The 24473-nt window shown below is 38.7% G+C and overlaps 1 protein-coding gene across 8 annotated transcripts in view; it reads left to right on the top strand.

Moving 5' to 3' along the window:
• The window catches only part of NBEA (neurobeachin), a 650396-nt gene that overhangs the window by 597317 nt on the left and 28606 nt on the right, over window positions 1–24473 (top strand). For all 8 annotated transcript variants that reach the window (XM_081551831.1, XM_081551834.1, XM_081551833.1 and 5 more), the window contains one exon: window positions 10165–10332. In XM_081551831.1, the coding sequence (XP_081407957.1) occupies window positions 10165–10332 (168 nt within the window). The remainder of the gene's footprint in view (window positions 1–10164; window positions 10333–24473) is intronic.

The raw sequence follows: 24473 nt of genomic DNA, 5'->3' as shown, positions 1-24473 counted from the left end.
CCTTCAGATTTCTCTAGTCCCACAGAGTCAGATAAAGAAAGGTTGGGGGCCAGGTGTACAGAGTCATGATGGCTAGAGCAGCAAAGAGAGAGCCACTGCATTTTGGTGCTTTTTTCTAGGATGGCAGGGGAGGGGAGAACGGGAGAGGTGGTTAGTGCCCGTCAGTTTTAACAGAAATTTGAGCATCAGGAAAAGCCCAAGTCAACATGTTTATCTTCTACCAAACTGTGATGTTTTTTAAGTATATGCCTTACTTATCCATCTGTATATCCTCCAAGGCTGGCGCCTGGCATGCAGTAGGTGAGCTGTAGGTTGGAACGGGGCTCACTTTGATTATTTGCATTTTCAGTGGGATGTGCTGGAAGTCAGCGCTCTTGCCTTGTTTATCGAAGTCTCCCTGGGGACACTTCCTGGTACATAAGAGGTGCTCCATATGGAATCAATAAATGATGAATGAATGAATGGTCCCCCCGTTTGAGATCTTCTTCCTTCAGATGCCCTTACAGTTCACTTCCTCCTTGTAGTCCTTAATTGTCATAAACTCAAGGACATTTTCTATGACTACCTGCTCTAAATCAGCAATCCGCTTCCCATCCATACGTATCTCTTGACTTTCTTTTTCCTTTAACATTTATCACCTCTTGACATACTCTCCATCTCACTAATAATCTTGGGCTTAGTCAGTCTCTCTCTCTCTGCCAAGGATTTTGGCTCTAATCCTAAGATCTGCAATAGTGTCTGGCACATCACAGATCATCAATCAGTATTTGTTGAATGAATGAATGAATTTCTTTCCCATTCACCCTCACTTCCTGACATTCCTTCCTTCTTTTTGTGACCAACACATCTTTCCCATAGTTTAAATAATCACCCAGTAAATATTATTTAATGCTGAGTTAGGAGCTATAGGAAATGGAATAGAAGCATTAGATACAGTCTCTACATTCCAAATACTTAGATTCTAATTGAGGATGTAGTGCGGCCTGTTTAAAACAATTAAGTGTTAATCAGTAGTAATCCCATTCCTTTGTCTAGCACTTTACAATTTATATGCAAATTGATTTTCACAAGTAAATTTGTATACATTATTTACTACATTAAACAAGAGGGTACTCATGATAAGTGTCATAAAAATTCATAGAAGACTTCATAGACTGAGGTGGAGAACTCAGAAAACAAACACTGGACTTGAGTGAGGATGTCTCGAACTTAAAAAGAAGCAGCAGGATGAAATGCTTTCATGTTAAGGGGAAGGGATCAACAGAGGTTCAGAGGTCATACCAGCTGCTATGTGCCCAGGGCTGTAAATTATGCTGCTGGAGCCAAGGATTTGTATCTAGAAGCCTAAAGAAATAGTGGGAGAGGGTGGGATCAAGGTTTGAAAGGTCTTAGGGGTCAGGTAAAGTTTACACTGAATGTGTTTTGCTAGGAAGAGCCTTGAAGATTTGAAATCAAGGATGACAGTAAGAGCTGATGGTTTCAGAAATCTGTTCTGCCAGCAGGGTGCAAGACCTGGAGTGGAGGAGGAGGTCAGAGGCTGACAGTAGCCCATGTGCAGAGTAGTGAGTGCTCAGACTAGGACGGTGCTAGCAGGAATGGAAAATAATGCAGTGCATTATACACCCAGAAAGCAATCAAGTCAGAGAATAATTTAAGCCCTCCAAAATAAACATTTAGAACAAACTCATCACTTCATGGCAAATGGAAGGAAAAAAAGTGGAAATAGTGGCAAAGTTTATTTTCTTGGGCTTCAAAATCACTGCTGACAGTGACTGCAGCCATGAAACTAAAAAGCAGTTGCTCCTTGGAAGGAGTGCTGTTGACATACCTAGACAGCATATTAAAAAGCAGAGACATCACTTTGCCAACAGAGGTCCATATTGTCAAAGCTATGGTTTTTCCAGTAGACATCTACCGATGTGAAAGTTGGATCATAAAGAAGGCTGAGCGCTGAAGAACTGATGCTTTCAAATTGTGGTATAGGAGAAGACTTGAGAGTCCTTTGGACAGCATGGAGATCAAACTAGTCAATCCTAAAGGGTATCGATCCTGAATATTCATTGGAAGGACTGATGCTGAAGTTCCAATACTTTGGTCACCTGATGCAAAGACCCAACTCATTGGAAAAGACCCTGATGCTAGGAAAGATTGAAGGCAAAAGGAGAAGGGGGCGGCAGAGGATGAGATTGTTAGATAGCATCACCGACTCAAAGGACATGAATTTGAGCAAACTCTGGGAGGTAATAAAGGACAGGGAAGCCTGGAGTGCTGCAGTCCATGGAGTCGCAAAGACTTGGACACGATTTAGCAATTGAACAACAGATGTTATGTTTATGTAAAATAATTACAGTCCCTGGTTTCAGAACTAAGATCCTGCAAGCTGCATGGTGCAGCCAAAAAAATAAATAAATAAGTCTTTCACTAGGTCATTACTATAATTTCAATTTAATCATGAAGAGAAGCCAGCGTAGACACTACAGAAGAAGTATCAATATGAATTTGTCGTTGTCCACTAGAATATATGCAACTCTATTTGGTTAGATTTTCCAGCATCAGAAGCAGATTTTTGAGGCAATAAGAGAAAGGGCTTGGAAACGTTCCTCTTCTAGTCTAGAAGAAATAGAAATTCGGCATTCTTAAATAGAAGAATTCTGAAGAAAATAACATCCCCTCCTCACAGTTAATTCCACTAGCCTCGTTTCCTTTTTCATAAGTTTCTGAGCTGCTTTGTCCTAAACCTGCCAGAGAAAGAATTCTCTGCAATCTAATACCCACGGGACAATATGGAAATTAGAATTAGGTAACTATTATTCATCTAAGAGATATCCTCTCTGGTTCAAGTCTCACTGTTTATTTCCTTCCTCTCAGATCCCCAGGGTAGAATTATGGATTGGGAATTGGTTTATCTGGGCTTAAAGCAATTGCTTCTGCTTTTAGATATGCAAGGAGAGGGTAAAACAAGCTATTAAGACCATTATAACCTTAATAGCTTAGTGATCAAGTAGTTCTTTCTGGGAGAAGGCAATGGCACCCCACTCCAGTACTCTTGCCTAGAAAATCCCATGGATGGAGGAGCCTGGTAGGCTACAGTCCATGGGGTCGCTACGAGTCGGACACGACTGAGCAACTTCACTTTCACTTTTCCCTTTCATGCACTGGAGAAGGAAATGGCAACCCACTCCAGTATTCTTGCCTGGAGAATCCTAGGGACGGCGGAGCCTGGTGAGCTGCCGTGCATGGGGTCGCACAGAGTCGGACACGACTGAAGCGACTTAGCAGCAGCAGCAGTTCTTTTTCTGTTTTTCAATTGTGTTTGCGATAAAATCTTGTTTCAAAGTCCAAAATGGGTTCATGCATGAAAACACAGTTCTAAAGAGAACAAGTAAGTAGATAGAGCATATATTTACTAGCAGATTAATACTGTTCAAAGTACAGTTAGTCTCAGTGTCAGGCTTCAACTTTAGATAGGTCTTTATGCTTTAATTATGTGATATCTAAAATTCAGTTCTTAGATACGCATTTGATTTAGAACCAGACTTAGCTTTTAAGTGTTTTGACTGTATTTTCTTTTCTTTTTCCTGCAGTGATTAGCAAGACAATCTATAAAACTTTATCTGTTTAATCTGTTACCTGATTATTCCTTTGTCATTTAATTTTATAACCCCCCTAAAAAAACCGGAGGCAAAATTAGTTTTTATTATTTGTTTATTAATTCACTCTACTATCTAATATATAGAATAGAATAGGGTAAGTAAGTACAGGCATAGAATTTTTTTTAGCATAATTAAAGATTTTTGTAGAGAGCCATAAACTAATAAGTTTGAAAACTGAGATGAAATGGATAAATATCAGGAAAAATATCAAATGTCAAAATTGGCACCAGGAGACCTTACAAACCTTAAAGAAATTTAAATAGTAAATCTTTCTAGCCCCCAGAATATCCAAGGCCATATTATTTTATAGGTGAATTCTACCAAATTTTTAAGAGATAAAGAATTCCTTTCTTAGGCAGATTATTCTAGAGAACATAACAAGCCATTCAGCTCAGTTTATGAGACTACTGTGATCTTGATTCCAAAGTAGTTAAAGGGAAGGAAAGGAAAAAATTAATAGGGCTGATTCATGTATGGATATAAGTATGAAAACTATAGGTAATAATATCACTCTAAATAATAATAATCTAATAGCCCAGTAATTCTAAATCTATATTAAATGTGTGTGTGTGCATTGACCCTTTTAAGATCAGAGAAAAGACAGTGATATCCCATGTCACCACTGGTGTTAAGTATAGTTATCAAAGTTAACAACAATTCTATAAGAAAAAATAAAGACGTTAACTTAGTAAGAGTCACCAGGAACATGATCAACTTATAGACATCAATATCATTTTTCTACATCATCTATAACTGAGTTTAAAATATAATTTTTAAAATATTACAGTTGTATCAAAATTTACGAACTTCCTGGGAATTAACTTAACCAAGGTTACTCATGTTGTGGTCCGTGCACGGGTTGGAAAAGAATTTCCAGACACGAGACAGAATGAGAGGGAAATAAAGTTTATTAAACTGGGAGACGCTATTAGAACAGCTGGCCGGCTCAAGGGAGAGCCAACGGTGAACCAGGTGTCCTTAATCCGTTTTTAGAGCCAGGGTGCAAGGAGCAGGATAGGGGTCTTGAGGATCATTTGCTGCTTGTATGAGGCAGTGGCACCCCACTCCAGTACTCTTGCCTGGAGAATCCCATGGATGGAGGAGCCTGGTAGGCTGCAGGCCATGGGATCGCTAAGGGTCGGACACGACTGGGTGACTTCACTTTCACTTTTCACTTTCATGCATTGGAGAAGGAAATGGCAACCCACTCCAGTGTTCTTGCCTGGAGAATCCCAGGGACGGGGGAGCCTGGTGGGCTGCCATCTATGGGGTCGCCCAGAGTCGGACACGACTGAAGCGACTTAGCAGCAGCATGAGGCACATATACTGGGCAGGGGAAGAGTAAGCCTATGGGGTAGGGTGATGGACAGGGAGGCCTGGTGTGCTGCGGTTCATGGGGTCGCAAAGAGTTGGACACGACTGAGCTACTGAACTGAACTGAACTGATGAGGTAGGAGGGGAGACTGGTTATACTGCTCAGGAGGACTTGAAATTATTAATAGTTAACAACATGGGGGAGGGAAGGGTGCTAAGAGTCCGGTTTTTTCCATTCCTGCATTCCAAGGCCCTCCTTGTTTTTTTTTCTGTTTTTTTGTCCTTGGGACACCACACTTTATAGAGAAAATATTAATTTCTATATCTAATAAAGTACTTAGAAAATGATCTGTTTAAATAAAGAGACATTCTGAGACCATGGATGGGAAAACCTAATATTGATTTTCTCAGATTAACCTATAAATTTATCATAATCCCAATCAAAATTATTTTGATGTACCTATACACTTATTGTGAAAGTTACAGGAAAGAATTGTTGTTGCTTAGTCACTAAGTCATGTCTGACTCTTTTGTTACCCCATGGAAGTAGCCCTCCAGTCTCCTTCTGTCCACAGGGTTTCCCAGGCAAGAATACTGGAATGGATCACCATTTCCTTCTCCAGGGGATCTTCCCGACCAGGGATTGAACCCAGGTCTCCTGCATTGGCAGGTGTATTCTTCACCACTGAGCCACCAGGGAAGCCCACAGGGAGGAATAAAGGTCCACAAATAGCTGAGTCTTAAAAGAATGAATCTACCAGATATTTAGATATCTAAGAAATAAAGATAAATTAAAATAACAGTAGAACTAAAAGGTTCAAAGAGCTGGAGACACACACATGTCTAGACAGATAGATGACAGGTAGGAACATAGGTGGGTAGATGATAGATAGAAGAGGGAAAAAGCAAAAAGAAGGAAGGGAGAAAAGGAAGAAGGGTTGTATTGCTTTTTCTATTAATAGGAAGAATATTATATTAACTGTAAACAGTAGACGTTTTATATCTTTGTTTCAAAAATACAAGCACTAAAGATGACAGTGCATGCTGCTTAAAAAAGATGTGTTTGTTTAATAGATGGTATTGGAAAAACTGACTTACTGCAGTAACAAAAATTATACTGGATCTCTACAGCGTATTAAAAAGGAGAGACATTACTTTGCCAACAAATGTCTGTCTAGTCTAAAGCTATGGTTTTTCCAGTAGTCATGTATGGATGTGAGAGTTGGACTATAAAGAAAGCTGAGCGCCAAAGTATTTATGCTTTTGAACTGTGGGGTTGGAGAAGACTCTTGAGAGTCCCTTGGACTGCAAGGAGATCCAACCAGTCCATCCTAAAGGAAATCAGTCCTGAATATTCATTGGAAGGACTGATGCTGACGCTGAAACTCCAATACTTTGGCCCCCAGATGCAAAGAACTGATTCATTGGAAAAGACCCTGATGCTGGGAAGGATTGAAGGAAGGAGAAGAAGGGCACAGCAGAGGATGAGATGGTTGGATGACATCACCGACTCGATGGACATGAGTTTGAGCAAGCTCTGGGAGCTGGTGATGGACAGGGAAGCCTGGCATGCTGCAGTCCACGGGGTTGCAAAGAGTTGGACACTACTGAGCAACTGAACTGAACTGATCTAATGCCACATATAGTGAAATTGGACTCTAGATAGATTAAAGGCCAGTATGTGAAAAGTAGGGCTTCCCAAGCGACTCTAATGGTAAAGAACCCACCTACCAATTCAGGTAGATGTAAGAGACACGGGTTCAGTCCCTGGGTTGAGAAGATCCCCTGGAGAAGGGCACGCCTACCCACTCCAATATTCTTGCCTGGACAATTTCATGTACAGAGGAGCCTGGCAGGCTGCAGTCCATAGGGTTGCAGAGTTGGACATGACTGAAGCAACTTCGGAGAAGGCAATGGCACCCCACTCCAGTACTCTTGCTTGGGCAATCCCATGGACGGAGGAGCCTGGTAGGCTGCAGGCCATGGGGTCATGAAGAGTCGGACACGACTGAGTGACTTCACTTTCACTTTTCACTTTCATGCATTGGAGAAGGAAATGGCAACCCACTCCAGTGTTCGTGCCTGGAGAATCCCAGGGACGGCGGAGCCTGGTGGGCTGCCGTCTGTGGGGTCGCACAGAGTCGGACATGACTGAAGCGACTTAGCAGCAGCAGCAGCAGAAGCAACTTAGCATGCATGCATGCACATGAAAAGTAAAACCATAAATATAACACAGCTGACACATCAGAATATGGAAAGTTATCTTCGTTACTTTAAAACAAAATCCCAAGATCATAAACATAAAGAAAAAAAAATTTGTTGTTTCAAAATTAAGAATTTCTATTCAACAAAGAACAACATGGATAAAGTTAGTAGACATATGACCTTTGGGAGAATGCATTGCAAAATTTGATGCCGACAAACTACTACCTGAAATATATAAAGAATTTCTGCAAAAAAAACGTAAAGACAGGAACTTTCATAAAAGAATGGGCAAAAAGCGTGAACAGAAAATGTACTGAAGAGGAAACTCAAATGGCCAACAGCATATTAAAAACATGTGAAACCCCTCAGTAATCAGAGGAAAACAAATTACAACAGCAATGAGGTACTGTTTTGTGTCTGTAACACAGGCTAATATTAAGCGCCTGGACAATACCAGTTGTCAGTAGGGTTGTGGCCATGTAGACACACCTTCATGCACTGCTTGAGGAAGTGGAGACAGAAACAGCCAGTCTACACTAATGACTCAGACTCAGTTTATGTGCATCTAGTGCAGGGATATATCAGTCCTACTCCAGGTTATAAGTCCCAAAGAAATTCTCATAAAGAGTCAGACAGGGATGCAGGAGTGGACATTCATCACAGCATTGTGTCATGGCACATTGGAGGCAGTCTAGTGCTCACTGCTGGGGAAGTTCTGAGCAGCCCCCGAAAGCAGTGGATTAGCTATGCCTAGCCACACAGCTAGATCCTAAAAAACAAGGCTAAGTGAAGAAAGTAAGAAACAATGAAATCTGTAACCCCACTCCATTTTTTGTGAGTCAAAAATACACACCAAAAAAATGTGTGTGTGTAAAAAAAAGTAAAAAAAAAATTACGTGAGTAATGTTTTATAAAAGCGCATGCACACAAAAGGAGAAACATTAAACACTTTATACCATTGCCCATGGCAGAGGAAAACGAAAGTAGCGGTTGGAGATACTAAATAAATGTTTTAAAACTCAAATTAGGAAAGAATGATCATTGCTTTCAACCCTCGTAGTTGGATTAGGCATTTAGTTCAATAATTATTTTATTCAAATGCAATAAATTTCATTGACCCTTTCTTCCAAATATGTCTAGTAGTCTCTACAAGACTGATTTGAAATGGTTACTGCTGAGCTGATTATGTAATTATGTTGGTAAGATCTTCCTTTAAAGAATTTCACTACTGTTTGACTTCCAGTGAACAGACTTGTGCTATAGCTACCCTATAATGAACTTCCATTTATTCATTTTTTTTTGTCCTTTCATTTATTGCACATGCACTGAATAATTACTGACTTCTCATTTATACAGATTGACCAAACCAATATGATAGACATAATCAATATGGGATTTTAACCAATGTCTGTTTTGTATTTTCATCCCTTTTCTTGTTCTCTAGTCTGAACTATTTTGTCCAGTGAGATACAGAGAATAGAAATTCAGTTTAGTTTTAGTATGAAAGCTATCCATTTAAAAAATCTGTTTATATTTCTGAATGAGAAACATTCAAAATCACCGGTGTAAACAAAATACCAAAATTTTTTAAATAAATAAAAAGAGAGTTTGATGGGAATAAGTTACTAGTTAAATGTGATCACGGATCCACCTGCCAATGCAGGAGACACAGGTTCGATCCCTGATCCAAGACAATCCCAAATGCCGCAGAGCTACTAAGCCCGTGCACCACAACTACTGAACCTGTGCTCTAGAGCCCGGGAGCTGGGACTACTGAAGCCCACACGCCCTAGAGCCCATGCTTGGCAACAAGAAAAGCCACCACAATGATAAGTCCACTCATCATAACTAGAGAGTAGCTCCCCCTTACCGCAGGGGGAGGAAAGCCTACACAGGAACAAAGACCCAGCACAGCCAAAAATAAATAAATGAATAAAACGATTTTTAAAAAATGTGATCACAGGAAAAGTTAAAAAGTATCATTCAGACATTTTTTAGATTAAAAAAATGAATTATAATTATCAAAAGACTAATTTAAGAAACCATTTACTAATTGAATTCCAAGCTGGTTTCAATGCCTTCGAAATCAGGGGGCGTGCAGCCAAAGAAGAACTTCATTTACATATTTAGTTATAGCTGTAATTGCAAAAATTGTTTTCTATGGCTTTGCATAGTTGAAATTTAAGAAAGTAGTGCTACAGCTTTTTCTTCATGTTGCTGAAATCAGTGTGCCCTTCAAATCAGTAAGAAGTTGATGATGAGTGAGGGCAGGAGGTGAGAGGCATTAGTGAGCCACAGTGTGATGGCCACTGCTCCACCCCGGCTGTGACCAGGGCTCCGTGCCTACCTGCCAGGGTACCTCTGTGACGCTTATAATGGCTTCTCAGGAAGTGAAAAGGCCTCTCTTTTTTCATGACTCTTTCTGGAAGTTTCTTATAGTCCCTAACTCTCAGTAATTTGCATTCATTTCCACTGGCTAGCAAATACCTAAAATTACCCAGCAGTTCCCAAACAGTATAATAGCAGAGTTAACACATAGCAGAAGGCCATTCCCTTTTAGTTGTGTTAGAGGTAAATTTGAAGACTTTGGGCAGGAAAGTAAATATATATCAAAGTTTCTAATGAAATTGTTTACTTTGAAACTAATGTTTAAAAATGAAGTTATTATGAATGGTATTAAAACAGGCATTTCAAATTCCTTTTAAACATGAATGTGTCTTTTTAAAGAAATCTGTTTAATGTTAAAATTCATATCACATATTCAGTTAAGTCAAGAGTACATTTAATAGTTAAAAAGAAAATTATCTTTTAGGTCTGTGTTTTATTAGAGGTTGTACTTTGTCATTTCTAAGAATAGGTCTGACACATACAGGTGAACTACAGAAGGGCAAAGAACGAATTCTACTTATTTATATAGAATATTTCAAGCTAAGAAGAAAGGAGATTTACTAAATTTTCATGGTCTCTTTATCTCTTTCTTGACTGATTTCAGGCCCTGGAAAGTGAATTTGTTTCTTGCCAACTTCATCAGTGGATTGACCTTGTATTTGGATACAAGCAGAGAGGACCGGAAGCAGTCCGGGCTCTGAATGTTTTTCACTACCTAACCTATGAAGGCTCTGTGAACCTGGACAGTATCACTGACCCTGTGCTGAGGGAGGTAGGTAATAAGCTGGATATTATTCTGAAAATTTCTGCCATCCCTTCAACACAAACTTGGCTCTCCATCTACTTCTGCATAAATCTCCTTCCAATGTAAATTTTATAAAACATAGATTTCAAGTTCTTGACAAATGTGGAAAAGAGAGTGTTGTATGTCAAAAACAAGCAATGAGGCTACCATGTAGTTCCTTTCTGAAATGCAGACATATACAGTGCACTTTAGTATCCCTCTTTTATTTGTTTTATTTCAGCATTTTCATTGAAATGCTTAATGCCTTATGTGTTATTAATTAATGAAACCTCATTGAATATTTCCAGTACTCTTGCCTGGAAAATCCCATGGACTGAGGAGCCTGGTAGGCTGCAGTCCATGGGGTCGCTAAGAGTCGGACACGACTGAGTGACTTCACTTTCACTTTTCACTTTCATGCACTGGAGAAGGAAATGGCAACCCACTCCAGTGTTCGTGCCTGGAGAATCCCAGGGATGAGGGAGCCTGGTGGGCTGCCTTCTATGGGGTCGCACAGAGTCGGACACGACTGAAGCGACTTAGCAGCAGCAGCAGCATTGAATATTTAAATACGAATAGTTCGCATTGAAATAACCTGCCAGTACCTTTTTTTTTTTAGTAAAAGCAGAACTACAGCCTGCTAGACAGAATACTCAAAAAATGCATCAGTAAAATAGATGAGATTATAGTATGTTATTCCTGCACATTCTCACCCTGAAATTTTATAGCTAACAGTTGGGGATTATATGCTATAGTTTGTGTATAAGTATTTTTTATGAAAATATTCATAAAATATATTATTTAAATCACTTGCATGTTGCGCAAAATTATTTCAGATAGGTGAAAAGAGTGTAGATGCACCAGCTGCTAGATGAGTCTTGCTTCAAGGAAGCTGTATCTCAGTCTTCCATTCTACCAGATATCTGCCATCTGCTCTATGCAAAACAAGCAATCATTTCTACATTTCCAGTCACTAGGATGCTTTTTTATTTTTTTATTTTAGAGATGGAAAACTCATAGATTTGGAAAATAAAGCTCTAAAAGAAAAATTTGCATCCATAAACTTATTTCTTATAGACTTCTATAAAGACAAAATGACTCTATTTGTATGGCTTCAAGCAGAGAAGAGAAAAGGGAAGGGAAGAGCCTCATGATCCTTGATCTTTGAGCCCTTGGGGCTAAATATTTGGAGAACACTTTGCAAGCATATTATTAGGTGTAGTGTTCTACCATGTTGTATGCACAATAAAATGGAATTATTGCCTGAAGCTAGAAGAAAGAGATAGGGACAGAGAAGGGATGAGTGAGAAAAGAGCCAGATACTTTAAAATTTGTTGGTGAGATAAGGGATTTTGTCTACAAAATAATCTAATTAGTTTGTTCACAATGGGGAATTCTAATTCTAAGCTTAATTATTCTCTTAACAATGTACTCTTAACATATACCCAGTGCTATAAATGCCTTACCACTGTATTCTCTTTTCAGAACCAATACCTTTAGAACCAGAAAAAGAGAGAAAATAATTGGAGTAGCTTATCCTTTTATGTCACGACCAATTCCAAATTGTTTATTGACTTTTAAATATCATAAACATTTTTGCTCCTGAATATCTTAGTGTACATTTTCACCCATTATAATATGATGCCCTTAAGTTGCAAGTTGATCATCTTGAACAAAATAAAAATATTTTAAGCATATTGTGCATAATGAAAGTACACAGCAGCATTAAAATTGACTGAAAATAGCAAATGTCGCCAACTTAAATTGAAGAAGGAAATGGCAAAGCTCTCCAGTATTCTCGCTAGGAAAATCCCATGGACAGAGGAGCCTAGTGGGCCCAGTCCATAGAGTCAAAAAGAGTCAGACACAACTGAGTGACTGAGCATATTTAAATGGGAGCAAAGAGATAAATGACAGAATGAAAAGGAAATGGAATTAGGATTGAGACTTTCTAAATGGATATAGTGTTTATTACTTGAATTCTGTAAAAATACCTGCTACTACAAGGTAACACACCATTGCTTTGGATAGTAAAAAAAAAACCCAAAACTGTACTTAACTGTCAAACTGTAGAAAATCTCCATGAAACATTACATGAAAGAAAGTAATTAAAAAAAAAAAAACCCTGTTGGGAAGGGGTTCCAGCTTTCCCAGTCTGAGGGCATAATTGCTGAACGCTGAGGTTCCATTAGAGAAGTTCCCAGAGTCACTCAGTGCCATGAATGTCCTCCCTACCTAAGCTGTTCGCCCACCTCTCTCACCCAAAAACTCTTCTGTCAGTTCTCAAAATACTAGGTGAGAGAGCGTGTGCTTGGAACACCGTTACCTACTTCCGCCAGCAGCATGGGCTCACGCACACCCTAACAGAGCACTGGCCCTGACCCACCCAGTGTTTTGTGGTTTAGATGCTAAGTTATGCCCAACTCCCACCAGGCTTCTCTGCCCATGGGATTTTCCAGACAAGATTACTGGAGTGGGTTGCCATGCTCTCCTTCAGGGGATCCTCCTGACTCAGGGATCAAACTTGTGTCTCCAGCATTGGCAGGCAGATTGTGTGCTCACTAAGCCACCTGGGGAGCCCGTCCTACCCAATGGCCCTGTGTCAACTCAAGACAGCTTTGTCTCTTTAACACCACTCGGGAAGCACTTAGTACGTTGTAGATACGACAGATGAAATGACCGTGCAAGGAACAGGAGTTAGTCGTCCCTCTCCACATTCCCCATGCTCACCTCCTTTACTCCACAACTAACATATCTCCACAAAATAAATTCTGTATTAATATTTAAGAAACTGCAAAGATGAGAACCTGCCTGAATCCTGTGAGCTTTCTAATGTGGCCAAGTCATTTAGTGTCCCTCCACTTCCATTGCTTTCTCCATAAAGAAGGGATAATACCAAACGTACGTTTCCCAGCATAAAAGCATCTAGGCATCTACTGTCACAAGAAAGAACCCTGTGGATAAGCGGAACAGAGTATAGTATAGTCATTATTTGGTGGTCATTTTTGCCCGTATGCAGTGAGGAGGCTCTCTGCAAGGCACACTGCCTTGCATCAAAACATCAACATTGAGTTCCAGGAGGTCTGCTTTGTGATGCTGTGATTTGAGAGAGTTGCTTTATACCTAAATGATCAGACAGAGGCTTTTGGGAAAAATAGTGTTCAAAACGTGGAGACTTTTGTTGAGTTCAGTGCATTCCTTTTATTTGATAAAGTTTATCTTAGTATTTTTAAATGTGAAATCACTCTATTTCACCAAGATGAAACCAAAGGAAGGTGGCAGTTATCTTATACTAAGCTCCAACTAGCCTAAAGAAGATAATTTTTAATGCCTTAACCAAATGCTGATTTAAAGGAGAAATTTAATATCCAAAAATCTACATATGTCCCTTTTGTAAAAAAGAATAGAAAAGATACACACACACACACACACATATATATATACATCTCACAGTCTACCTAGAACTTTGAAGTTAGGGCTAAAATTCGAAAAATGTCTTAAGGTTATTGATTCATTCTTCTTTGACAGGTGAAATCATGAAGCAGCACTAACCACAGCAATTATAGCATTAAAATGTCAAGAAATTAGAGGTCAGAATAACAGATAATTTTCTTCTCTATGTCAGATTTAAAATTGACATTCTTTGACAGCTTAGGATCTCTGGCTGAGAAAAATATGACAGCTTAACTTATTTTATACTTGTAAAGCAGTAATTGATAATAAACTTTATCATGACAGCCTCTGGGCAGAAACATGACAGAACAGTTTTGGTACCAAGCTCTTCATAACATGTAAACACTGGATCTGTGGGATATTAGGTATTATTTAAATTGTCTTAAGCCTGAGCTTTTATCATACTCTTCTAGACACTTTTTTTTCATAGATGAGCTCATCTATTTAAGCAGTATTTTTCAAGCATGATAATGAGTGTTTTTCATATTTATTTTTTCATGTTAATAAAATTATGTGGTTTGCTTTATGTTTTTACTCCCCAAATGATGGCCGAGAAACTTAATCCTATGACCTACATGAGAAACAGGCTATTCTGGTTTCTATCTGGTCCCATGGTTTTCTAACTCCTTACTACTCGAATGTGGTCCATAGACCAACAGTATCAGCATCACCTGGGAACTTGTTAGAACTTCATACTCTACTCTCAGCAATGCCCCCGCACAGCCTAGTAAATCAGAATGTAAGGAAATCCCCTGGTGACTTGTTTGAGGCATTACAGTGTAGGAAGCACTGTGCTACTGTTGTTCAGTCGCTAAGTCATGTCCGACCCCTTGCGACCCCATGGACTGAGGCGCGCCAGGCTTCCCTGTCCTCCACTGTCTTCTAGCTCCATCCACTCTCCATCGTCTCTGCCTCCATCCCAAGAGTATCTCAGAACATCCAGGAAGAGGGCTCAAGCAAGTTTATTTTGGAAAAAAAAGTTCTCTAGGAATTTTAAAATAACAGAGTATTTACTTAGGGTTTGGTTTTTTTTGCTGTGCCACCGCAGCATGTGTGATCCTAGTTGCCAGACCAGGGATTGAACCCATGCCCCTGCATTGGAAGCGTGGAGTCTTAAGCACTAGACAACCAGGGAAGTCCCTTACTTATTTTTAGAGATGATAGTCTTCTTACTCCCAAAATGATTCTTTAAAATGTAAGAGGCTTTTTAATTGGCATATCCATTTTACTAGTTTAAACTGTAAGATTTTCTATTTTGTTTATGCTTTTAAATTTATTAAAACTTTTAACTCAGTAAAACTTCAGTAACTGTGGAGAAAATTTTAAGGTAACTTTAAGAAATCTTTATCGGCCTTTTTTTTTTTTTTTCTCATTTGTCCTTTACTCTTATAATGAATGAAAAATATTCTAAAATTGTTTCTTAAAATTATCTCTGTTATAATCAGGAATATAATTAGTCAAGCCTGTCTGCCTCAGAGTATCATTGTTTGATCCCTAGCAGTCAATGAAAGATGATGGAAAGGTGGACATCAGATAACAGGTTATATCACAGCCCCAGCATCATTATTTGAGTGACATAAGGGAGTCACTTTAATGTACTTTTTTTAACCACTTAAATATGATAATTGAAATGACATCTAACTCATAGGACTGTATTTGAGGATTGTATGTGAAAAGATATGTGAAAATACTTTGTAAACTGTGAAGCACTACCTAGACATTGATTACTACTACCCCCAAACATAATTAAATGAAGTATCATAGAAGAACTTCTGTTTTAATAATTTATTTCTCTGTATCATCATATCTGTAGTCAACACTGCCAAACTGGAAAATGATTTGAATAACTTCTCTTTGAGAGAGGTAAACATATAAGTCTACCATAAAAGGCTTGTTTTGCTGGCAAATTATTAGAACATATAGACCATGCAGTATTTATTTATACATATAATACTCATTTATCTGTTTATTCTGGGGATATCAAAACATTAAATACATTTTGATATTACAAGTAGTCATAAAAATGTGGTATTTTTAGTCTAATTTTCTGTTACCAGTATTTCTTAGTCTTAGACTATATATTCTTCATTTATTTCTTTCTTCAATCTGACAGGGATAACAAAGCATTCCTTTGGATCTGCTATGGTGAAAATATGCCCATAGGAAGTAGAATAGATCTCTTCAGTTTTCACTTTATTTTCTTGCTGAAACATTCCTTGCTACTGCAGAGAACTGACATGATAGGGCTGTCAAGAACCAGCAAGACAAATGTGTCTTTAACCAAAACAGCTGCAATGCTGACTTTCCTAGAAAAGGAACTCATAAAATTTATAAGGAAAAAAAATGAACCCACTTCTCATCTTGATCATGTAAATGAAGGTATTTATCGTGACAACGTTGATGGCCTCTATAATAATTGCTTATTCTTTCTGAGAATCTGTTATTCCTAGTCTTTTCCTTCCCTCATTTCTGACTTCTCTCTTTGATCTGACAAGGGATATTAACACCCGCCCCCTCCTGGATCTCTTGAGTGGGTTGTAGAACAATATTGTCTATTTACTGGTGCCGTGATGCCTAATTGTCTTCAGATGAGGGATGTTCAGGGTTCTTCTCCTAGGCGACTGTTCTGAGGCATGATAACAAATGATCAACAAAAGGGTTGATAAATATTTCTTAAAACCATTTTCATTTCCCTCCTATAATTACTAGAAATTTTACAGAGCTGAAAATCTTAACAAACTCAAAAGCCAAATTAAAATAGAAGGAAAAGCCATACATTTTAAATTGTTGGAGTAGAAATACACAATGGGTCTTTTTTACATTCAAAGAATCATTTTGGGAACAACAAGAATATTATGATCCCTAAATCTAGTAAGAGTATAGGTTCAAATGTATCTGTTAATGTGCTTCTCATCCATAGCAATAAGGCATGCATTGAGATAATTCAATGAATACTGTTTCTATATAGAAATTAGTATCAAGAAAATTAATGATACACATTTAATTTTGATTGGTGAATAAATCTTTTAATTTAGCTTTATCTTTTCTCCTTCTAATTACTGCAGTCCTTAGCTAGTCCATAGTCATCAAATGTCCATAGAAAAGCATAAATAATGCACTTAGTCAAAGTGAGAGGTATGTCATTTATGTGAGATATGCTTTTTTTCTCTCTTTGTGTTTTTTTTATTGTGTGGTGCTGAGAAGTGCTAATTATTGATTTTCAGAAATTAACAGCAAATGCTTTTACAAGCATCTAAAGTCATATTTTACACAAGGAAGAAGGGTGAAAATTGCAGCCTGCTGTTTGTAATAGGAATAGCTGGAAGAGACTTCCTTATCTTCAATTAACATAGATTTCAGTTATATTACACAGTTGTTACCTTAGCATAAATTAACAATTATTCAAAACATAGTGCATGCTTCAGTTTCTTGAAGTGGGTATTACTCAAGCAAAGTACCTAACCATTTTAGTTAGATGTTTAGGACTCATTTTTAAATGTTTAAAACATATTGATAATGAGTCTATTTATAGCCATTTGATCTCAGTATAGTATATCTAAATTATTGTTTCCCATTTGTGTCAAAGAAGAGCATTTTGTTTTGCCAAATACATGCAGTACTGTTTTTAATTTGAATTTAATTTAGTTAAAGTGTATGATTTCATTTTGTAATGTTTATACCCACACCTGGTGAACCTTAGTCTTCATATCTTTTGACATAACAAACAAATCCATTTCAGCTTTATTATTTTCATTATTGTCTTTCCATGATCAGACACTCCAAGGGAATTTGTTTTGTGTTGTGAAGAAGGTCACCACTGATACTACTCTCCCTTCCCCCCACTGCCTTCCCTCAACCTCCTTCCTCCTCCATTTCCTGAATCAGCCAGCATAGAGTTTGCTTTATGTGAATTTATTCATCAAGGGAGAATTTGGCATGGCTATTGTACTGTTGTTACCTCTCGCATATCATTAACTATTTCTGGACTGAGTCTTCTACTATGTACTATTGAATGATCAACCCCAAAGTGGGCAAAGAACCAAAAACCTGGAGGCATCCTTAAGAACTCATCTGCTAAAACTCTTGCTTCCAGGTCAATCTGAAAATTATCCAGAACAGAATGTTTTAGTTCTTTTTTTGAGGGTTAACAAGCATAGATTGAAAAAGGTTCCATGGCCTCCCCGAAGAAGCTTATAACAGTGTTTATCCCTCAAATATTCTAAATCCTCAACAAAAATCTTACTTGGGTGTAATCAGCTTTTGGTCAGCCCTACTTGGAAATGAAGCAAAAGCTAGCCAGCATTTTTCATATTTATTATACCTGAATATTAATCCTAGTTGTGTCCATCAATGTACTGTATGTATCTCAGCCATTGCCCTTTCAAAGGGATAATGAAGACTCTGAAAAATGATATCCAAATGGTCAAGAAGAACAGGGAAAGAGTCTAAACATCACTAATTGTTAGGCAAATGCAAAACAAAATCACAGTGAAGTGCCACTCCACACCCACTAGGTCGGATACTGTCAAACAAACAAACAGGAAATAGCAGTGTTGGCAAGGATGTGGAGAAACTGGAATCCTTGAGAGTACTATGAGAATGTAAAATGGTGCAGCCTCTCTGGAAAACAATATAGAGGTTACTCAAAAAATTAAAGAGAGACTTACCATATGATCTAGCAGATTCACTACTGGTTATATATCCAGAAGAATTGAAAGGAAGATTTCAAAGGAATATATTGCATATCCATGTTCATAGCAGCATTATTCACAACAGTCAAAGTGTAGAAGCAATCCAAGGGTCCATCAGCAGGTGAACAGATGAAAAAAGTATGCCATTTAGATATAATGGGATATTATTTGGCCTTAAAAAGGAAGGAAATTCTGAGGCATGCTGTAACAGGAATGAACCTTGAGGACATTATGCTAAGTGAAATAAGCCTGTCACAACAAGACAAATTACTATTTGATTGCAGGTACTTAGAATAGTCAAAATCAGGGAGAGGAAAAGTAGAAGGGTGGTTTCCAGGAGCTGTGAAGTGAAAGTTGCTCAGTCCTGTCTGACTCTTTGCGACCCCATGGACTGTATAGTCCATGGAATTCTCCAGACCAGAATACTGGACTGGGTAGCCTTTCCCTTCTCCAGGGGTTCTTCCCAACCCAGGGATCGAACCCAGGTCTCCGGCATTGCAGGCGGATTCTTTCCAACTGAGCCACAAGGGAAGCCCAAGAATACCGGAATGGGTAGCCTATCCCTTCTCCAGCGGATCTTCCCGACCCAGGAATCGAACCAGGGTCTCCTGCTTTGCAGGTGGATTCTTTACCAACTGAACTATCAGGGAAGCCCTTGATATTAGGGATGCCCTTCTAGGAGCTGGGGGAAGGTGAAATGAGCAGTTGTCTGATGGGTACAGAGTTTCGGTTTCTCAAGCTAAAGAGAGTTCTAGAGAATATGCACAATAATATGAATGTGTTTAACACTACTGAACTGTACACTTAAAAATTGTTAGGATGGTAAATTTTACACTGTGAAATTTCATGTGGTAAGTCTTACCACAGTTTTAACAAATTTTAAAGGGATAATCAAGAGTTTAAAAATAGTCCTATTTACAAAAATGTGGGGCAGATTAAAGGAGATAATCAAGGGAAGGTGAAGCTCCCTGGGGTTAACATCTGGTTACCGGGCCTAGGCTTGAGGGTGTAAGGGAAGGCAGCTTGTTGCCAGAACCTGGCAGAAGTAGCCCTGGGAACTAGTCACCTGGCAAAACCTGTGGCCTTAGGTAGAGAACTGCAACACAGCCAGTGCCAAACTGTGACCTGACAATGAGGGGATGTACAATAAATGCTTCTCATTCTATCTTGTGTCCCAACTAATCAGAGGCTAAACCCAGTACCAGCGATATGGTCCTTGGAGACCATCGCCCAGGGGCAAAGATGCTGATCCAATTCACTTCTCTGTGCCCTGAGTGAGCCACCACTCTGGAGCAAACTTATTTAAGGCATTCAGGGCAGGACAGCCACTACCTTCTCATTAAAATACATGGATTTTTCTACCTGTTTTGACTTATTTTTCAGCAGAAAAATTGAGTGAGCTTGCCACCTGTGGCACTGACCTAATATATTTTTTTAGATGTTCCAGACAGAGCTTTTTTGTCTAGAGGATATGGTGTTTGTTTTTCACATTAATTTGTTAAGTCAATTATGTAATATCCTTATAATTCATCATTCCAAGGAGGAAGTGTAGGAATCAGCAGGAAGAGATATCTCCAGTACATATGTGTATATGTGTTTATATATGTATTAGCTTTATACCAAAAGAATGTATATATACACATATATGTGTATATAAAAATTTGCTGATACATATATATATATGTATATATATATATCAGCTTTATACCAAAAAAATAAAAGCAAGCACTGAGGCAAGTAAATGAGCAAATTGGAACCCCTTCCTCAGATATTTTCTAACATAGTCTGATAGTTTAAGCAAATATGGTCCTTTTTGCTTGAGTTATCAAATATTTGCTTAAATATTCTAATATTTTGGCAAGTGTAGGCAGCCTACAGTCCATGGGGTTGCAGAGTCCTGCAAGACTTTGTGACTGAGCACGCATGCACGCATAGGCTTAGCCTTAATGCAGTTGATTGTTAAAACAAAGGAAACATCTTGGTTCTTCTGTTTTGTAGTTTCTGTGAAAAACTAGAAGGTTGAATATAAAATAGCATTTTAATTTTTTATATAGTTAAATGTTTATAAGGCAAGAAATAATAAAGTGCAGATATTATTTGCTTGATTTATTTTGCTCCTATTTTTCCAGCATTAAAAAGTAATGCTTTATATGATCTTGTTTTATTACAACAATAAACCAGAAGCAAAGGCTTATCAGTTAAAATACATTCTGCCATTAAGTAATCTTTCTTTTTATCATTTCAGGCTTTCAGAATTCCATATTTTTCCTATTTGATAGAGAATTGGTAGAATTGGAGGTAGAACAGAGTGATAAAAATCACATATATATTTTTAATTGTATTATATGTTGAAGTTGTATTTTCTGGTTAAAGGTAAAAAAAGAATATCCACTCTCAAACATTAAAATAAAATCATTCTAAATAAGAGCTGTATACTGAGATAAGCACAACACTAAGGAAATTTTTTGAAAATCTTTTTCTGTGTTCCCAAGCTTTTACTTTTTTTTCTTAAATTTTCTGAAATTTGCTGATGATTGGTAATTTGGACATAATCTGATATTTTGCATTATGGATAGCATAGCCTATAGTACTTTACAAAATGCTGGGTTGTTTTTTTTTGAAAACCATTTAAAAGATTTTACAAACCAAGGAAAATGGATATAAAACAGGTCATTTGACAGCCCACCTTATTAGCTTCCTCCTACTATCTCTCTCATGGCACTTAGACCTGATGGCATTTCATCTGAAAGACAATACTAAATTAACATTTGCAAAAAAAGACTGGAACTTGTAAAGATTTTATCAGAGAAAAATATATCTGAGCTAAATTCATCCTCACTGAGGAAAAGAGGAGACTAATCAAAGTGTTTATCTGATGCATACCAGGGAAAGCGTAAGTAGATAACCAGACTACACAGAGGGAAGGAGAAAGCACATTTGTTCACCTAACGTTTGTCTTTTAGAGTGTTTTGAATTTACCATTAATTTGAACATCATCCTGAAGTTTGACTTAACTGTCACCACGTTTCCTTGTACCTTGGTTATGAAGTTTTTTGTATTAATGGGCAGACATGCAACACACATGCACCACAGCATGTTCACTTTCTTTGCTGAGGATTTAATCCCAAACTTGGGTTTCCCTGGTGGCTCAGAGGGTAAAGCATCTGCCTGCAATGCAGGAGACCTGGATTCCATCCCTGGGTCAGAAAGATCCCCTGGAGAAGGAAATGGCAACCCACTCCCAGTACTCTTGCCTGGAAAATTCCATGGACAGAGGACCCTGGTAGGCTACAGTCCATGGGATTGCAAAGAGTCGGACACGACTGAGCGCCTTTGCTTTCTTTTCTTTCTTTCTAATCCCAAACTTGTATCTTTGTTCATATAGGAGGTAGAACTTTCTTGAGAGGAAAGGCAAGAAGGAAAAACAAAACAAAACGATTAAGCAAGAATAGCAGGTCAGAGGAATAAGGCTTGTGTCACAGCTACTGCAAGCACATAGGGGGATGACAGAGGACGAGATGGTCGGATGGCATCACTGACTCAATGGACATGAGTTTGAGTAAGCTGCGGGAGTTGGTGATGGACAGGGAGGCCTGGCGTGCTGCAGTCCGTGGGGTCACAAAGAGTCGGACATGACTGAGCGACTGAACTGAACTGTAGGGCCTCTTAATGCAAATTTAAAAAGCCACCCTCTTCAGGAGGTTGAATTACAAAAAGGGCTCCTTTCTTTGGCAATCGGGGTCAATTCTGTCACTCATTTACCCCCCAACTGGGCACCTTGGTATGTGGCATCATCGATGACACCCAGCATATACAGTTCCCTGACCTGTGGGGAGGATGAAAGACTAGAGAGAGCTTGTTGAGAGTAAGTGGGGAAAGGGAGAGCTGGATGGGGCTTCCCAGGTGGCTCAGCAGTAGAGAATCTGTAGGAGCCACCAGAGACTGGAGCTCGATCCCTGGGTGGGGAAGAGCCCCTGGAGGAAGAAATAACAACCCACGCCAGTATTCTTGCCAGGACAACCCAGTGAATAGAGGAGCCCTGTGGGCTGCAGTCCGTGGGGGCTGCAAAGAGTCGGACACAACTGAGCAATGAGCACGCGCACACAGGAGAGCTGGGTGAGGGCAGGGTAGTTGTGTAATTTGACAGGTGGGTCCTAACAAAACTAAGGAGAGGAACAGTCAGAAAGTAGGGAGGACGAGAGGGAAACAGTGCTCATGGGAACCTTCCCTAGTAGGAGCTTTATATTCCATGTAAGCAGGTAAAACTGAGTTGTGTGTCATGTGTGTGTATGAAATCTGAAAATCATATGTACCATTCAGATGTACTTACATTGTCCTCCTAAGCATAATTTGGTTCACATTTTCCTTTCCTTCTCTGCCTTTCCCTGCAGAATTCCTGTTTTAGAACTTCCCCCAAGGTGTTAAAAGCAGTCTTTTTACCCTCTAATTTTAGAACATACCTATTTCTTTTTTTATTATTGAAGTATAGTTGATTTTTGCTGTGTTTCAAGTGTAAGCACCTGTGTGTTATACATATTACACAATCATGAGCTCTCATATACAATGTTAATTTACCCTTTCTTCACTGAAAAGGACAATAGACAATATACATAATGCAATAGATTTTTTGTAACATAAACTAAAGTTTTGTTATTCAATTTTAAAAGGATTCACAAATGCTAATGTCTATAGTGGTCAGGCAAGGGATAAAGTATTGAAGCTGGGCCAGGTTACAGTTTTTGCACAGGTCACATGAGCGATGGGCCTTAAAAAGGAGTCTCTGTGCTCCGGCCGAGTGTTGCCACACAGGAATGATGATGGGGTCATGCTGGAGCTTCTGATTCTTATGAGAGAAGCCAAAAAAACCCCAGTTTACTGTATGAAATTTCCCAACCTGTACATGTTGACTCAAATAGAAACCGTGCCTGTGAGCTGAATCTAGCCCATGGGATGCCAGTACGCGACATCTGGCTGAACGTAAGCCCCTATGGCATCCTGGCTAGAATGTAACCTCCACAAGAGTAGGCATCTTTATCTGTTTTGTTTGGTGAGTATCAGAGATCTCTAGAATGGTAGGTGCTGAATAAATACATGTCTTAACGAATAACATTGTCTTTCTGACCCATGCAGAGCAATATATAGAGAAATAGAAATATGTTGAATTTTTTAAGATCCCATTTCTGATACTATAGAAAGAATCCAAGTTATAATTAACTTTTAGTAGTTGTTTGGATGTTTTTTACTTGATGTATTTGGGAAAATTCTATTATATAGCAAAAAAAAAAAGTCCATATAGCAAAAGCTCTTTTTTATGATGTTGACCAGCTAATTTCTACTTAACCTTCAAACTTCAGCTCTTGTTCTTTTTCTGGAAGCCCCTGTCCTTACAGCCCTTCTCTCCCTCCCCCATCCTCCACCTGAGTTTGATTGTCACTCCTAGGGGCTCCCTGGCCCTCTGGGCTGGCCTCATCCATGATCCTCCCTAACATGCACCTTGATGTCCTCATCTCATGTCCTTATGGGCTGAAAACTTCTGGGGGACAGTCTGCTGTCTGAGTTTGTATGCCTTGGTGTAGAGTAAATATTCAAGAGATGTTTGTTAAGTTATTTCTGTGGTATTGAGTTGTAAGAATAAAGAGCTCTGAAGTTTTCATTGCTACTGTGCTTTTCTCTTTTCAGGCTCCATTTTGGTTTTCCCAAATGCCCTACCATTTCCCCACTTCTGTATTCAGACATTTTTGGAAGGACTAAATAACAGCCCTAACCTGCAGAGAGTCACAGGCTAAGCAAACAGACACACATAAAGAATTCTGTGTTGAGTTCCATGATAAAGGGGAAGATATGCTATGAGAATATGGAGGACATTGATTATGATTTAGGACATCTGGGAAGGATTTAAAACCCTGCCCAAGGTTAGCATAAAGGGAGATGTTTTCCTCTCCATCAGAACAACTATTCAATCTTTATGCTTCATAAGTTGCAGCA

Source organism: Giraffa tippelskirchi, chromosome 12 (assembly GCF_054371585.1).
Source record: "Giraffa tippelskirchi isolate mGirTip1 chromosome 12, T2T-mGirTip1v1.2.pri, whole genome shotgun sequence".
In the NCBI taxonomy this organism is placed as follows: Eukaryota; Metazoa; Chordata; class Mammalia; order Artiodactyla; family Giraffidae; genus Giraffa; species Giraffa tippelskirchi.
Note: the sequence above shows the minus strand (reverse complement) of the source record. Positions and strands in the feature narration are given on the sequence as shown.